This window comes from Rissa tridactyla, chromosome 6 (assembly GCF_028500815.1).
Source record: "Rissa tridactyla isolate bRisTri1 chromosome 6, bRisTri1.patW.cur.20221130, whole genome shotgun sequence".
Taxonomy (NCBI): domain Eukaryota; kingdom Metazoa; phylum Chordata; class Aves; order Charadriiformes; family Laridae; genus Rissa; species Rissa tridactyla.
In genome coordinates, this window is record NC_071471.1 from 51004169 (window position 1) to 51022276 (window position 18108).

Below are 18108 nucleotides of genomic sequence, written 5' to 3' on the forward strand. Positions count from 1 at the left end.
AATAATAATAGATCCCCATCCCAGGAGTCTTAAACTCCAAGGAGGTCTGTACAAAGAGATTAAACTAGTAGCAGTTAGTAGTTAAAGGAAATTGCAACCTGTGGTTTTCAAATTAGTAAGAGTCATGAGCAGAGTATGCATTGTCACAGCAGTAATAAAAGAACAGGTCACTGGGGTTTTGATAGGGGCAACAGTTTACGCTAAACCCAAAATACTGCAGGACTAAGAACACCTAGAAAAATGAAAGAAATGCACTGGACCGGGCCTTCTGCTGAGAAAGAGATTCAGCAACCTACCTGGTCAAACCCAGAACCTCAGGTTTGCCAGGCTCAGTGAATACTGTTGTCTTAGGATATCCGCAGGGAATACCCCAGTGCTTCTCCTTCATCTCTTCCAAGCAAAATGACAGTAAATCAGCCTTGTGGAAGTCTGTCTGGCTAACTCTCAGGTTAGAAGTGAATTTGAAAAATCCAGCAAGAATTAGAGAGAACTGCTGACAGAGTGCCAGAATAACACATCATAAAATACGGGAAGAAAACGATAGAGAAGTGAATGTGTATAACTCAGTACAGATAAGAGAACTCATAACGTCAAACACTTGGAAGCTCAGTAAAGAATGGACTCTAAACAGCTATTTTTGCTTCACATAAGCAATAAGTAAAAGCCCAGAACAAAGCATGAAACAACACTTTCAGTGATATGGGATGCACCAGACTTCCATAAGGTGTGTTAAATACAGAAGCCTAACCAACACTAAAAAAATTTCTGGCGAAACTTCATTTTTCAAGAAAATTAAGTTTTTTTGCCTTTAGAAATTAAGACCATACACACCTGCAGCTAGTATTGCTGGCCACAGATTTATTCAGAACCTGATGAATTCTTTAAATCCTGGGGACTGCTCAAATAATTCATGAGGTCAGCCATAAAACTCACACAGAATTTTCGTTTTCAGACCCCTAAAAGCCCAACATTGGTGTTTAACAAGGAAATCTGCACAAGGCAAACCTGATGCATCATTCCAATGCCACCGGAGTAGTAAAGAGCCTGTGGAGTCAGCCTCTGTGTTGCATAGCATTTTCAAGCTGTATAAATATCACGACAACCATTCTACTGGGCAGCAAATGAGGGATTTGTATGGCTAACTTGGACAAAGCAGAGTTTGACTAAAACAAATATGGCACAGGCAAGATCAGGTTGCTGCTTGCAAGCGTGAAGTGTGCTGAGGACACAGCAGAGGCCCGGCAGTTCAAGGAGGGACCAGTACAGTGTTCTGACAGACCCAAGCACGGGTTGTGGAGAGGAGCTGAGGTGAGCTTGGACTCATACAGGAGCACGTAGATTCTTCTGCGGCCTGTTAAGAAACTCATCTTCTGCCTTATGCAGTAAATGGACAAAATAAGGGCACTGGGCTCCTCTTTGAAGACTTACCATGTTTTGCCTGTTAGAGCAGACACTGACAACAGATCCAAAGCCCATTTTAGTTGCTAAACTCAGATACATTACAGAACTCGTTCTTTGAGGGTTTCTCTAGTGATGTGATGCCACATATCACAGAGATTTGGGAGAACAAAGCGCTAATTGTGTTTCATTTGGGATCTAGAGAATGTGTGCATGAGATGCAAGTGAGGGGGAGGAGTTGAGAGTAGCAGTCACATGAGACCACAAGCTCTCAACCCCATAAACAAATCATAACCTATTCTGAATCGCAGGAGCCTTACCCATGAAGGCCACTAATGGCCAATAGCCAAGGCAGGGGGGTTAAGCCTCAAGGCTACTTCACAGCCACTGAATAAAACATGCGGTGGGGGAAACCCTAGACAATGACAGCTAAAGAACGTCCTCCTGAAACAAATGCAGGACAATTGGATCACTTGAATAAAAAATCCATAGTAAAGGGAATGATTTTATTTATTTATTATAAATACCACCTGATAAGGTGTTTAACTTGGTTATGGCCTATATAGGTTTAGCAGAAATAGACTGCAAGCATATTTCAGCAGAACAAGCAGCTTTTAAATAAACAGAAAAATCCAAATAGTGAGGAAGAGCAACCACAAAAAAGAAAAAGATTAATTCCCGTCTCTAACTTCAAACCAATTAACACTTACTTTAATTGTGACTTGTAAGCACAATTTTTTTTTATTTAAAAAAGCCTTTCAATCATACTTATGTTATTTATCTGGTATTGCAAGAGGCTATTCTATACTACCTAGCTCCTAAGCCATCCACTGAGCTGGAGAATAAGTTTTATTCTTTTCTGTCACTAAGAGGGAAGCACGAGGAGCTCAAAAAGTTTGGAAGTTCTCATGGGCTCCCTACTGTCCAGCACCAGAACTTAGATGCTCTGCAGAGGAGAGCAGACTTTGTGGATCAAAGCATCCCACTACATGTGGGATTTGAGTTCGCTAGGCATTGTCAGGGGCACTAAAACCAGAGTTGGATGACACAAGGCTCCAGAGAGTTTCCCTGTGGCTGCCTTGGATCCTAACTCGTTCGTCTCATATCCAACTGTGTGATACTGAACACGCTCATTCGTGTGAGCCTCCAAAGCACAGCTCTACACACTTTTCACAGGAGACGTACAGTCAGTAGCACGCACACTGCACAATTCTCTAACACAAATGTCTTTGTTAGACCTCAATGGCAGCAAGTTCCCTAGACAAATGCTTTTTGACAGGGGATTTTTTTTTTGTTTCCTTCCCTTCACATGCTGAAAATGGGAGTTCTCAGTAAAAAGGAATCTCACAGCTTCTCTTCCAACACACTTAAAAAGACAAAAAGAAATCTCAATAGAGCTATGGAAATAAACTTTAATGTGTTACAGTATTTTCTAATTTTGATTAAATTTGGATTTTACTCTAATATTCCATCAAGTAGTGTCCTACCATAACAAGAAAGCATTCAACAATCTTTCTTTTCCATGTTTTAAAAAACATTTTAATTACAGAAACTGGTGGGCAAGCTTGGCTTCTGCATCATAGACATTTTAATCAATACCAGCCTGAGCACTTTAAAAAGAAAAGATTAGAGCTGAAAGTATAAGCCTATTAAAGAAAAAAAATGGCTGCAAGACTACCAGAACAGCAGGGAAGTCTTGTAATGTGCCAAGAACCTGATGAAGCAAGACTAGATTGTGTGAGAGAAAAGGGGAACAGGTACTCAGCAGTTAAAGAGATGATTTCCCTCCCCTTTTTAGAAACATTGTGAAATTACCCACCCTCTTGTGATATCAAGAAACGTATACTTTACAGAAAGTAAGCTGCTGTAAGACATCATGCGTCTCAAATATCTAACTCAAAGAAATCCTTCCACTAGAATCTATAGGACTATTCATTCACTATTAAGAAGGAAAGCATTAAATAAGGATCACACGTAAAAACCAAATAACATCACGGGAAAGTGCAAAAGAACCAAGTAGCACTTTCTGAAAGTCATACAGCAAAGGATAAAAATAAAGCTAACAGGTGAACAAGTATATTTGACTTTATCAGATGACCTCCATACTGAGAACTGTTTTTTTTTCTAAACATCGTCACAACACTATCTTAAAAAGCAATGAAATACAGCTGCACTCAGGAGCACTCTGCACTCTCTTTACCTGAGAATATTCCAATACTTATTTCTCAAATGCTAGCCTGAAGCGTCAGTCCTTTCTGTTCTGGTCACCCTCATGTATACATGCCACAAGATACAGATGGTGGCGTCATCAGCATTGCAATACCTTTGAGGCCTCAATGGGTGTACCTAGCTTCTTGTCTTGAAGCAACAGTAAAAACTCCGAAACAAAATGCTAGCATGGACTCAACTTAATTTGAAATTATTTTTCAGAACTTCTTGCCAAATATTGAGTCTTTCAAGCTTACACTGAGCGTGAAATTCTCTGCACAGTACATAAGTTGTCTTCCTATCCGAAGACACGATCCACAGAAATCTCCTATATTAGGTAGGAACCAAGTATAAGCAGAGAAGTCTAAGATTCTTTTTAAAGACTGTCAGCTTTTTTGAGCACATCTTGCAGACATACACACTACACCACCAAAACGAAAGAGCTAAAATCAGAAACATGACAGTCTGAAGAATTCTGATAGAAAACCGTCAATATATTTGAAACTTACCACACATTATTCCCAAAGCTGTGCTAAATACTGCCATATAGCCAAAGTAAAACGATGTTTGAAACAAGCCATACATCCTGAAAAAGAAAGATAGGAATTTATGCTAGGTATTTTTCACAGTTTTTCTCAACAAACTTATTTGGCAATACAGTAATCTGATATTCAAGCAAGAAAACTATCACTTACTTTGTCTTGAAAAAGTAATAGTAAAAGGAGTACATGTAAACATAAATCGCAGTTGAAGCCGCAGAAAGAAAGCTTGTCCATTGCCTGAAAGTAAACACACACGAACATCATATATCTAACCAAAAGGCTTCCCAAGAAGATGTAACAATGCATTAAAAAATATGCCTCAAAATAAAATGTACTGGTTCTACAGACTTATTTAACAAAATCTACATGTTGTCTACTACAAGTGACAAAAGTTACTATGGCAACAGCTACCACTGAGACCAAGTGATGATCCTTCTTCATATTCCTGTGTGCCTTGGCATTTTTATATTTTTTTTTAATACATGTACACACAGATGCCCATACACACAGAAAGCTCCTGTACAGAAAGGATCCAACAATAGATTCCCAACAGATAAAATCTGGACGTAGGACACAGAAAAGACCCATCTAGACTGAAGAACTCTCATAATATGGTTAATTATGCAAATAATGCAATACTTACCACCTATAATCCTCTGCGTTTAGCAGGAAATACGTACAAACGATAGTCACACAAACTGTCACAATGCAGAGGATAACCAGAACCAACATCATAAAGCCATAAACATAGTAGATCTTGTAAGCCCAGAACGAAGTAAAAATGAAATACCTGAAGAGAGTAAACAAAATATGAAGACAACATAGTAATTGAATTTAAATTATTACACTTCTTAATCAAATCGACAAATAGCTGACATACTCACATTTCAATAAAAATTGATCCAAAAGGGAGGATTCCACCTAGGCAAACAATAACAGCTGGTTCCATGAACCTGAAAGATATTAAGATTAGTTTAGGGACAATTTTAATCTTTCATTTATAAACATATTAAGACATATAACCAGATAATTAATATAGCACAGAGAATTATTTAAAAGACATGCTAACAAGAACATTTCTGTCTCATACCAGCATATTAAACAGAAGATTCCCCCAAAGATGTCATGTGTATGGATAGAAGGAGGAGTTATTCTTGGGGAAAGCTGAAACAAAACATAAGTCTCATGCCTATCACCTACTGGCATAACATTAGGAATCTAACCAGCCTTAAAGGCTACAGAAAGAATCTCTCTTGCCCAAAAAGGGTCTGAGCAATCAAGCCCCATAACATCCACTAGCCCTGAATGAAGGCAATGAAAACTCAAAGCTGTTGATGGCTTCAAATACAGCGAAAAGCACAAAGAAAATTTTGCAGGGTAACGGTTATAAAATTAAGAACCAGTGTTTATTTTTAATGCTATACCGAGTCATGAGCCTATGGCCAAAAATGAATACTCAGCTACCTGTAGATGATACTGTCACTCACTAAAGGTGACCTCTGTGTAGTACTCGCAATCATGCTGAATCTAGCTAGTAACCAGTGATTTAATTTGCAGCTTCTTTTATTATTTATAGGGAGACTTGTCTAAGTTGACGGTGTGCAGTTTCATCATCTTCAAGAGAAGTATCTGATTTCTTTTTATCTGTCATGCTGATCCAGAAAAATCCATCAGATTCCCAAGATACAGGTCACAATATAAATCAAATCCTAGTATCTGAGCTGCAGAACCCGGCACTAACAAAAGACTAAGTGTGCTGCACCTCCTGGATATTGCAGGTGTACACGTTTCAGTGCCCCCTTCACTTTGTCTGTTCCATTCCTCTGAACAGGGAAAGCAAGAAAAATCTATTAAAAAATCCTCTGAGGATTTTTTTCATTTCCATAGCTTGCTGCTTCCATCTCAGAATTAAATTAATAGGAAAAAGCGACTGCATTCATGATTTTCCAAAAACCCAAGTTTACTTTTGAGACTAGGCACCCACCCCTTTATATTCACTTCAAAAATAATAATGGCTTATTCGCAATTCAAACTGTATACCTGGAGTATTTTAGGCTCTGTGCCGTCAACAAAAGTGCAGAATTGGGAACAGTGCTGCAAGCTTCTCCCCACCATGACCCTGCAAATATGTCTCAGCTTCTACATGGAGACCATTAAACAGAACAGCTCTGCCTCCAAGGCACATTCAATCCTAAATTTGTGAGAGGCATTAACTAAGAGCAAAGGTTTCGTTTCAAGATACCCATGCAAGAACTGGGTTGGGACCATCCTTTTTACATAAGAGACTGAAGAGCATTTCAGGCCAAATGCGAATCTCCAGTGATCTAGGACTTTAAAATTTGCTACAACTATTAACCATTAACTGCACTAGGTGTTTTTATTCAACAGAAAAAAAAACATATTAAGGAAATGTCAGTAGAGATGTTCTTCTGACATAACTCAATTGAAATAAAAAAGGTTACTCTAGAAAAATTTTTAATGATCACATCTGAAAAGTCATTTTAAATGTACTGAAGTGAATAGATCTAGTTAACATGATGCTTGTCTTTACCATTTTTTCTCTGGTATGGGACGAGGCACTGCATTGACACGACATGGAAAATTAGGCTGTCCTGACAGATTTCGACCAAGAATCGTACCAACGAGGTTCAATGGAAGAATGACAAAGAAACAGATACAGCACACTGCCACCTGTAAGCAAGAAACAAATAATTTAAAAAAAAAAAAAAAAAAAACAAGTATAAGACGACAAAAGAAGATAATCAACCCACTCCATATATTAGTCCTTAGTAATTGTTCCTGTAGAATCATACTCCTAGTTATGAAGCATTAGTCAATATACATCTATTTTATCAAATGGAAGTATTTATTTCCTGAGAAACTTCCTAATAAACATTAGTAAGTACATTTTCTTGCAACAATTGAGAGAACAGAACCATTACAGATTTTTTTTTACTATTTTCTTCTAACCATTGTACTCAGTATATTGCAAAGGAATGAAATTAAAGTCTTCATGGTACTTCATCACAGAAAATTTTGTCTGCTTCTCTTAAACTTTTGCAGATTATGCTATCCTTGGGAGTTAACATCTAGCAGTTAGGCAGCTGCATACAGAACTACAGCTGCTGGGTGCAAAATTTTTAATCCCATCCAAAAAAGAAACCCAAACAAGAATTGCAAAGCCATGTCAGAATGCTACCAATCAAAATTTTGGGTTCAATTTTCTCCGCTATCCATCAACCAGCTAATTAAGAACACAAACTGTCAAAGACACAAGTATGCACAAAGACACTGGTATGCACAGGTACACAATTTAGAAGCACAATGGCCCTACTTACATACAGAGATTAGATTTATGTACAACGCAGCAAAGTCAAGCCAATGTTCCAGCTCTTTCCAGTGGAACAACCTCCCTAAAATTTTACCATGAATCATCTTTTTTCCAGTATATGTATGTAGCTCTACTTTTGCAATTCCTTGAAGGCAACATATTTTTATCTTCTAAAACGGGAAAATTTAAAGTATTTAGCAAGACGTTCTCTTCCGGTAACTCTTCAGCACAAAAGGATTAGCAGTAGCCAGTTTGTTAACATTTTGATATTGATAATTAAAGATAGAACAGTGGTCTGTAATGCAATAACTATAGTTCTGAAGATTGACCCTGTGACCTTCTCCATGCAAACATATGAAAATACTGCCTTTTAAAAGCACTGTTGCCTGAGGCTCTGTGTACGCCCTGGTGCCTCCTGAGAAAAGAAGCTATATTCCTCTTTCACTCCATCAGGACGCAAAGTCCATGGCAGCAGCTTAATACAAAAAAAATGGATGGAGGACCAGGTCTAGGCGCCACACACTGACTTGTTTAAGAAGCAGTTACTCCAGGATAAATAAAGGCTGTTCACATATATCTACATAAATCTACTGTAAGGAGCTGAAAAGCAAGAACCACTAGGCTTCATGAATGAGGAGCTGCACTACATTAGCTCAACGCAAACCTAGCACGGTCAGTCACATGAGATTAAGGCAACATCTGACAAAAGTCAGTGGGTTATTCCTCTATTACTGACTTGCATATCATTACAAGCCTAAGCCAGATATGCATGGAAAACGTTGCCTGGGGGTCGGATGGAGCAAGCCTTCATGCTTCACAGAAAGATACACCAAACAGGTGGTGAACAAGCAGCAGGACTGTCCAGACTGCTCTGTATATCTTCTGAGGAGAGGTTATTAAAGGTTTACATCATGAGCCACTAAAATACGAAGCTTCAGTGGTAAATACGGAAAAGCTAAGTAGTATTTATACTTGCCAATAATAAAGCAGATTTTACACAATTAATACATCTTTAGTATCTCCCATTTATCTTCTTCCATTACTGGAAAAAAAACAGGTTATCAAGCATAGTGTCTTAGGTAGGACACTGAGGTTGCCTAAGAATAAATTACAGGAGAAGTATACAACTCACTCACTTAACGGATGCAGGTTCTGCACTTGAAAACTGCTCGAAAAGAATAAGGAGATGAGAATTTTCAGAGAAAAATGTCAAAAAATATCAGACACAAAGAAGAACATCTTGAGTCCTACATTTACTAAAATCCTGACCAAAAAGTCCCAGCTTGTTTGAAGTGCAGTGGATAGAAAAGACATTCAAGAATTAAGGCCTGGCCAGGATCCAAAGAATTTCCGAGCTGACCATACTGAAGCCATTTGCAAGAAGAGCTTGCTCTGCTTCCTGCCCGGCCAGGACCTCGGGCTGTCGGGTGGCCCCTGTCCATGGTGCTCCTGGCGCTCCGGCAGGGAGCTTCCAAACCTGGCCCAGGCAGGAAGCTCAGACACAGCCAGCCTGAAAGGGCATCTGTACTGCTCACCCAGACACAACTGTCTGTTACAGTGCTGTTACCAAGGTGTCTGAAGCTTTGCTTATTTATTTCAGAAATTACCCCTAACTGTAGACAGTGGTAGAAAGTGAATCTGCTGCTTTACTGCAGAAAGAAACGGTCTAGGGACAGCCTTGGGTTCCAAGCTCACCTGGAACAAAACTTCGTAGCTTGTAATTGTCCATCTTGCAAAACATATCTACCATAGGGAATCCACGCTGAAAGAATATAACCTCAGAGAAGGAACCAAGCAAGGATCATCCAGGCCTAATTACTCACAAGCTGGCAAACTCCTAGATAAAGGCAGGCAGTAGATATAAACTCTCATTCTAGTGACACCAACTGCAGAGTTCAACGGCTTCCAATCGGGCAGGCAAGGAGTAGGCCCAACTTGATCCCCTGGGCCAGGGCTGTTGTGTTGTCCAGGAAACTGACTCAGCAGCAGCTTTGAAATATAAAATGTTTATCTGCATAAAACAAGCTGAGACAGACCAAGGTTCCTTGATTAATGGCTTCAGCAAGTTCTGCCAACCTGTCCCCAATATGCTTATAATTGGCATCTGTCAGAAAACCTGAGTGCTTGTGGTTTCATTATCAGATCAGTGTCAAAGCATGACTGATAACGGTGTAACATTCTATTAACCATTTGGCTGAAAAACAAACTGATTTCAGTTTAGCTAGCCTCTTCGGTGAAATCTAGTAATCAGCACTAGGTAAAGTCAACATTTTGTTAAACAATGAACTGCCTGTCTTAATGCTATGCTATGTTCTGAGCACAGATGGAACTGAAGTGCATTTTTGCCTTTTTTCCTGGCGCCATTCAGGAGTCTAAAAATTATCTGAGATGATTTTGCAGTGCAAAGGAGGCCCAACTAAGCAAGCAAGCAGAGATCACAGTGCAGGCCCAGGAATGCCTTCTACTCCCATCTGTCTCTGGTAAGCTGACCAAGCTGATCAAAATGTGAATGTTCTGTCTTCTGACATAACTCCACCCTCGTGTCAGCAACCTGCTGGTCTTGGTAGGTTGACCAACACAACCAGTGCTAGTTACAATCAGCACAATCTCTGCTGATCTCAGTAGCATCTTCTTTCTTGCTTTCAACTTGCTGTCTCACTTCAAGGTAGCTGACCTGCTCAGACTGATGCATGCTGAAAATGACTTTGTTCATTCTTGGCAGTAATAGCCTTATATCTGGATGCAAGAGATGACTGGAGACAAGTGTCTTTTCCAGCTTCTGCGTTTTCAGGCATGTTCCTCTTAATTTCAGATCTGAGGTGAAGGCATCGCTCCCTCCCAAACTCAACAGGTATTGCCTGTTGACACAAATGGCAAGGGCAGTGATGATGCAGGCTGGGCAACGCCTAAAGCTAGAGAGTTTAAATCCAAACTGAAGCAAACACAGGGCACTAGGGTACCCAAGTGTCTTAACTGAGAAAGAGATGAAGTTATGACACTCCTGCATCAAATGTTTTGGAGAATGAGATTACAATGACGAAAACGGCTCAGGCACTTACTGGCCTCCATTTCACCATCACAAATGCTAAGAGGAAACAAAGGCAGATCAACACACATACCTGCTCTGCCCTCCCGCAGAAGCACCTTCCTACAGAGGTCACCGGCAACATACTAAAAAAACCCCAAAACCCCAATAATAGCTGTTGCATGACAGGCAGAGATAAGAAAGTTAGGTCTCAATGAGCCTTTTAAGAGAAGTATTACTGTAACATCAGCCAAGAGAAATTCAGAAAACAGTTTTAACTATCACTTCAGAAAACACAAATTATGCAAACAGGCAAACCTACTGCATCTACAAACCCAGTTTTCCATCAAGCAAATAAGCACACGCTCTCCATAATCCATATTACTGAAGACAAACTACACGGGTTTTTCTACCAAGCCAGTACATTAAAACATACCTATTTCATTTTAACTGTTGTATTTCTGTTGTACAAAATATCTTATTTATACACTAGCATCTGATTTAGTTTGCAGGTTTTAGTTGCCATAGAAAAGATCGTCAACCTCACCACGCCTGCATTCTTTCTAACCCCTTTTTGTTTTGTTTTGATGGGGAAACAATATCCTACTGCCCTTGACTGAACATGCAGGATTCAGTTTTCCTTATTTGAAAGGAAACATTGTCAAGAGGCATATAATTTATGTTCTAGTGCCATGTGTTTCATATTTTCTGACAACTGTAGATTAAACTTCATTCAAAGGTGATAATTAAAATTTTTATGAGCATATCTAATATTAAACAGCTACTGGCAGGCTACGGTGCCTTGACTGCTTAATGCACAAGGGAGAAAAGCAATAAAAATTAACTGTCAAAGCAGCAGCTTGATCTTTCCTGTCAGCTACCAAAACTGCACTCTCAGACATGAGACTCTCCCCCCCCAGACAGAGGTTACTGAATCTGTGCAGTGGAACAGTTTTGTGCCCATCATCTGCCCAAACATTATGCAGAAAAAGAAAAGAATAGAAGGCTTCAAAATAAAGTATTATTAATTTTATTACAACTAGGTTGTTAATCTAGGGTGCTGCTTTGGGCAATTGAACCATTGAAAATTTAGGCAGAACCATTAAGCCATGTCTATTTTCAGCAAAAATGAGTTTTTTGACCAAGGGTTCCACAGTCACTTTCAAGCAATCTGAGGAAGCAACCTGTTGAATGTATATGATTAGATTTTTTTCTATTTTTAGCCAACTGTATTTCCTTATCTGGCTCAAGGCATGAAAGTCTTCAGCGCTACCAGGTCTTCCTTTTTCAGTAGCAGACAATACTCATATCAACTTAAAGCTGTCAGGGATGGCTGCAGCCTAGATTAAGCTATCTGTTGGAGGAAACACTTTTTTTCTAGTTTAAACAAGGTATGAAAGATGCAAACACTAGGATCTTGATCCCAAGAGAAATTCAGTGTGCGTAACATTATTTAATTAAATCATTAAAAATGCATACTGGAAACATTAGCCACACAGGAACCTACTGCTCAAACAAAACAAAAATGGTACATCTTAAACAGTTTAATAGAAGCTGCATGGATTCTGCAGTCAGAATATTACATTAGTCATAGCAGCCTTAATGGAAATCTTTAAATAATGTATCACACACAGAACAACGTAAGCAGTCACAACTTATGAAATACCAGAATTAAGATGGTCCCTTCAAATTCAATCATGCTGTACTCTCTAGAAATTCTGCATTACTTAGTAAGTATTTCTGCACAGAACTACCACCACACTCCTCATAAAGGCATATGGAGAGGTCACTTCACTTGCCATTATTTTAAATTATTTTAATTGTTCCATGTTCCATTTTTTGCATATACTTCAAACAGAACAAAACAGAAAGATGACTGATAAATACACCTAGAAGACTGACAAAAATCAAGAGAAGGTAAGTCAAGGTGTACAACACTTTCAGAGGAACTTTATGTTTACCAGTAACAGGATATAATAAACAAAACACTCCCCAAAAAAATCAACTTTGGGCTCTAAAAGAATTGAAGAGTACCCACTGCATTCGTATGAAGGTGAAGAGATGAGAGAAAAGACCCAGACTTCCATCTCCTGCATATGTTTAGGGAGGTGAAAGCTTTAAACCATTAAGTTTTAAGAAGCTCTCATATTTGAATAAAATCTGTCACATTCTTTACTGCATTTTGAAGGGAAGGGCAGCTGAAAGATATCCCAGGGAACAGGCTAAGCCTTTGTTCAGGCTCATGGTATATTTCACTACAGAAGGTTTGTCACAGTAGGGTAGACAACTTGTCTACTAGACAAGTATAACTAGAAGGGCTAAAGGCAGAGCCCCAAGACTGAAGAATGATTTCGGAAACAAGCTTTGGATCTTCCCAGTCCCTGCCACATCTTCGAGGAGGTCCCACACATCAGGAATGAGACATACAAGGGGAACGAAGCTCTGAAGTTCAAAACAGACTTCAATGACAGTCAGGTGTACCAAGGTCCTCAAGAGCCCAATCAATTTGAGCATTTTAAGACAAAGTGTGGAAGAGCAGAGAGCAGGTACATCAAAGATGCAGCAACTGTGCATTAGCTTAGGTGTCTTGGCTTTCACACTATCAGCTGTCCTTGCCTACACTCCATAGAGAATTCTGTCTGGAGGGAGGAAGTGACACAGAGGAGACTACCCAGCAGTTCACTGGGAAGCGGCAATGCAAAACAGGCAACGCACAGGACATCATATTTAAGCACAGTCTCTTAGCAACCTTTTAGCTCAGAGACTTTTCAGCAACTCAGTTTCTGCTTCTTCCAGATTTACAGTACTCAAGAAGAGGTGGCAATTCTTGCCCCAATTTAAATCAAGGAGGGTGGTTTCAAGACATACCAGTAAGTAATTTCTATGTTCTAGTACATTTAGATGGCAGAGGTTTTATTTCCCGAAGTGGAACAGCACATTTGCACTAAGAATTCTAGAAGTTTCTCTACACTGAGAACAAAGGTGGAAAGACACAAGGTATCTTATTCATAAAGCCAGAGGGCTTCCTGGCGACTCCAACCTGAAGCATAACACAGTCATTTCAAACAATTTTCATTTCCTTCTGCAAACCACTTCATTAGTTGATTTGAAGTCATTAGAGCGTTTCTTATTCTGATGAGGTTTCCGATTCATAACCTGCTCCTACTAAAAGTCTGCTAACTCCACTGAAGTTTTATTGCCACAGTCATAATGATTCAGACACGTTCATAAAACCTTGAGATCATTAAAATCCCTGTGTATAAAGAGTCCTAACAATCTGATTAAGTGACCCCTGAAAATTTATATTCCCATTTGCTTTTGCATGTACATGTTTCCATGATCTTAAAATACAAATCAGTTGAACAGATTTACAAGACAAACTTCAGCACAGGCAGAATTCCCTTCCCTCAGCATTCCTGACCTCCAAATGGCAATACAAGTGACAAATGTATCATCATAAATGCTTGCTCAGCAGTAAAACAGAGCCTCTTTGCACATATCAATGTTGTAAACTTTTCTGACGGTATTCTATATGGCTACTAGCTTCGGAAAGAAAAAACAATACAATATTCCTTTGCCGCACTGACCAACCAATATAAACATATCCAGAGACAGAATTTTAATCTAATTTCTTGAAGATGAAAACCAGAAAAATTAAGTCAGCAGTTTACAAACATGTTCAGCTCGATATTAGATTTAGTAGTTTTATAACAACTAAGTCAATTTAAAAATTTGGTATTTAGGCACGCATTGAAAATACTACTAAGAAGGAAGTGACTAGAACCAACAAAGCACATGTAAAGTAACAACTCCTCCATCAGTAGAAAATTATTGAAAGCCTTTGCCTGAAATTGAGAGTTGTCTCTCTTTTTATTACCATTTATGACTTCTATTAGATTCATTAACAATGTGTTCTTAAGAAGTATTTCCAGTCACATACTGAATTTGATTATATCCCAAATAATACAATTTATAAGACACAATTTGTGATACTAAACTTCATTTTGTGGTAGATTTAAACTAAGAAGAAATCCAAGGCTACTCAAACGTCTCTGACTAGACTGAACAATTTAACATATCACAAAAACTAACATGCAAAGAAGGGAGCTATAAAAAAAGGTTACATCTCAAGAAAAGAAAACAAGCCTTCCTGTATTAAGATATTTTTAAAGTTAACAGTGCTAATGCATAAAATTAAAAAAAGCAATTTTATGGTGCATATTTCAAAAAATTCTGCTCTCAAATAATTCCCTTTGCAAGCTCAAACAGAAATTCTGCCAAAGTGCCAAGTGATTATTTCCTACATCGTATCCACAGGGTTATTTGAGGTTGCTCAAAAGGGCTGTGACAACAAACAAAATCCTGACAAAAGCCACAAGCAACAAGAGAAGTCATGACGATTAAATGAGAAAGTAATCCAACCAGCATTGTTTTTCAAATGACATGGTTAGCACAGAGACACAAGACCATAACTGGATACTAAATACCACTCCACAAAGTGAAAACAGTGACACATTTTCATAAAGCCAGACCTCCTCAGGACTTCTCATCTCATATTGTTGGCTGATCTTTTATTTTTATTTTTTCTGCTTGACTGCAATGATTTGGAAATAGCTTTTACTTGTAATCTTTTTGTATTGCATTTTAGCTTATAACCAGTTTGCATTGGCCATCCAGAAGAAAACTCAAGTTGCTAACTTCCCATGTTGTACTAACACCACGCCTGAATACAAAGCATTTTAAGCAGAGAGAAGACTTGTTGGCACCCAGCAGCTGTTGCTATTGTGAGTAAAACGAATTATACTTGAAGCACCTTAAAAACCTCCCAAAACACATTTCTAACTAGGAAGCTAAATTGCATTTAGACTAAAATGTAGTTTTTCCTGTGTCTGCAGTGGTGTTTCAATTCTCCAGTAAAATGACTCACCATGGTTCCAAAGGGTATAGCTCTTGAAGCATGATAATAGATGGCAATGAAGTTAATGAAGAAGGCAGTTCCACACACCATCGCTGGAATAAGGAAGGCTCCGATGAACATCTGCTTTATCCATCGCCTTCCTGTAAGAAGGGACATTCCAACCGGACTGGTGAGATATAACTTTTTAAACAAAATACAATGTCAGTAAGCTCTCCAAAATTTAGGTATTTGGCTACTTCTCCCCCCAAAAGTGAAAGTAGTAAGTAACAACATACTGCATCGATACAAGAGCCAAGAGTCAATTAACGGTTTCATATGACTCCTGGCAACTCACAAGATGCAGCACATTAATCAATTTATTAGGCCAGATGAAAAGACAGGAAAAGGGATACAGCATGAGAACATTTCGGCTGAAGAACGGCTTATGTTGACTAAGCTGGCCAAAGAAACCGGAGTATGAAACATAAGCGTATATGTAAGCTGCAGATTAGTAGAGACAGCAATAGCAGAGCTGGCCCCGTGCAGAGCCTGCTGACACCCCGAGAGCACAGGAGAGCTCAGCACTACAGCTGCTTTTAGGCAGCACCTGCTCCAGGTTGTCTTGACCCAACTAAGCTGACTCCATACATTCAGGATGCATTTAAGGAACTGGCTATCCCTGGTATAAAGCAAAATGCCACAGCATTTAATATATAGCAAAATTGAACTCAGACATCTTCAACAGCAGAAAAGGTGGAAGAAAAGCAATTTCTAAACCTCAGGCATAAAGACAACAGCAACACTTGTTAGCAGTTATTACCAAGTTCAGAGCCTCCTGAAGAGCTCAAAAAAACCCTCTTGGGCAATACCCTAAGAATTTTCACTGTCTGTATTCCCTTTACTTTCTGTGCTCTTAAATACTGTCTATATTTAAATTCAATACACCATAGATGCATCTGTAATACGCACTAAATAAAGAGTCAGAAAACTAGCATATGCTTTTCAAGACCATTATCTGTATTTTCACCATGATGAGCCAACATAATTAGCATTTCATGTTCCAATACATGTTTGATATGTAGGAAAAAAAATTGCAAATCTTGCTGAACTCTACAGCAGGATACATTTTAGAAAAGCAACCCTTATTTACCTCAATCTGTTTTTCTCCAAATCACTAGGTTTATACACAAGCCACATGAAATTAAACATCAAACCTCCAAACTCAGAGCAGATTAGAGTGCTGTTGAGACTGAATATTAACAAGTATGTCATGCTAAAAAGATACAAATTTTCTTCTGCAAACTTACCAGAATTATTTTTGCTAAAGCATTGTAGAAGATAATAGACATTGATTACTCTTTTATTGCAGCGTAGGGAATGGATGAAGCTAGTGGACTGCAAGGATATTAATTGCTCATAATTCAGAGGCAGAGTGGAGAGCACTAGAGGACAGCCTGTCCAAATCTGTTATGTCAATTTTATCAGGCTTCTGCTCTCTACTGATATTCATTTTGAATTTGCTAAGTATGAAGCAGAGCACGTGCCGGAAAGTAGAATAACCTTCTTGAAAAGTTGCTATAAACAGTTTCCCCCATGCACAGTTAATGGTCTAGTAAGTACTGCATAGTCATCCTTTCCGTGATAGTACACGTAATACCCCCCCGGTACCTATAGGTGAGGGCTATGTAGGAGTCATCTGGAGAAGATGACATGAGCTGTTTAACAACATGCTACAAAAGAGGGAAAGACTATTACACTCTCTGGATGCCATGAGACAAACGATTATCTGCAAGAGTATAAGAAGCAATTAATAAGATACAACTGTTGACAGTTCTTTAGCTCTTATTACTTTTAAATTAACCAAAGACTTCAGCTATCTTTAGTTAGAAAATGTAACCAATAGTGAATAGGAAATAATATGGAGGTTAAATATACTCAAAATATTTTGTTTATTAGGAATTTAATGGATTCCATCTGAATGGCCTAACTCCATGAGGACACTTCTATCTTGATGCAAATCAGAAAATAAGAACTTCTCCATATAACAATGTAATGAAAATGCTGAAACACAAAAGCAATTTACCTCCTTGTCTAGCATAAAGGCTTCCTCCAAAATATCCATTTACTGGCGATGTTGCAGCATAAACAAATATAGCTGTACTAAGCATTGATCCTCTCCTACAAGTGATTTTTTTGGTAAAACAAACAGAAAAACAAAGAGTATTAGAACAAAAGATTACAGTAAAACACGTACATTTAGCAGAAGCAGTTATTTACTATTTTTAGGTAATGTAAAAATTTGGAAGTGCTTAAATTGTAAAACCTGCATGAGAATGAGAATGGTTTGTATCCAAAGCTTCTGGCCAAGTCTAGTTCAACCCAGGAAAAACAGTTCCGAAATATTACATTCTTTTCTAACCTGCATTTATTTTCACTGGAGTACAAAATCTCACCTCTGATCAAAATACGCTGACATTCAGATGTGTGTACCTTGTGTATAAAGAACTGAACTATTTATATGACATATGTTAAATGTACGATTCAACTACTGCAGATAAAAGGTCCTTTTTTCTTAATAGAAAGGCGAGTATTAACAAAAATATACTACAATTGTGAACGATGTTTCTGCCATCCCTCAGAAATTAATTTTTAAGATCGAAAGTGTTCATCTTACAGAAAATTAGAAAATCTGATTTAGAAACTATAA

General features: G+C 38.4%; 1 protein-coding gene across 2 annotated transcripts in view; it reads right to left on the reverse strand.

Moving 5' to 3' along the window:
- Nucleotides 1-18108, reverse strand: part of TM9SF3 (transmembrane 9 superfamily member 3) — a 50241-nt gene that overhangs the window by 3805 nt on the left and 28328 nt on the right. For both annotated transcript variants that reach the window (XM_054207107.1, XM_054207108.1), the window contains exons 8-14: nt 17485-17579; nt 15432-15562; nt 6700-6839; nt 5033-5101; nt 4792-4938; nt 4302-4385; nt 4116-4192 (exon numbers count right to left, since the gene is read on the reverse strand). In XM_054207107.1, the coding sequence (XP_054063082.1) occupies nt 4116-4192; nt 4302-4385; nt 4792-4938; nt 5033-5101; nt 6700-6839; nt 15432-15562; nt 17485-17579 (743 nt within the window). The remainder of the gene's footprint in view (nt 1-4115; nt 4193-4301; nt 4386-4791; nt 4939-5032; nt 5102-6699; nt 6840-15431; nt 15563-17484; nt 17580-18108) is intronic.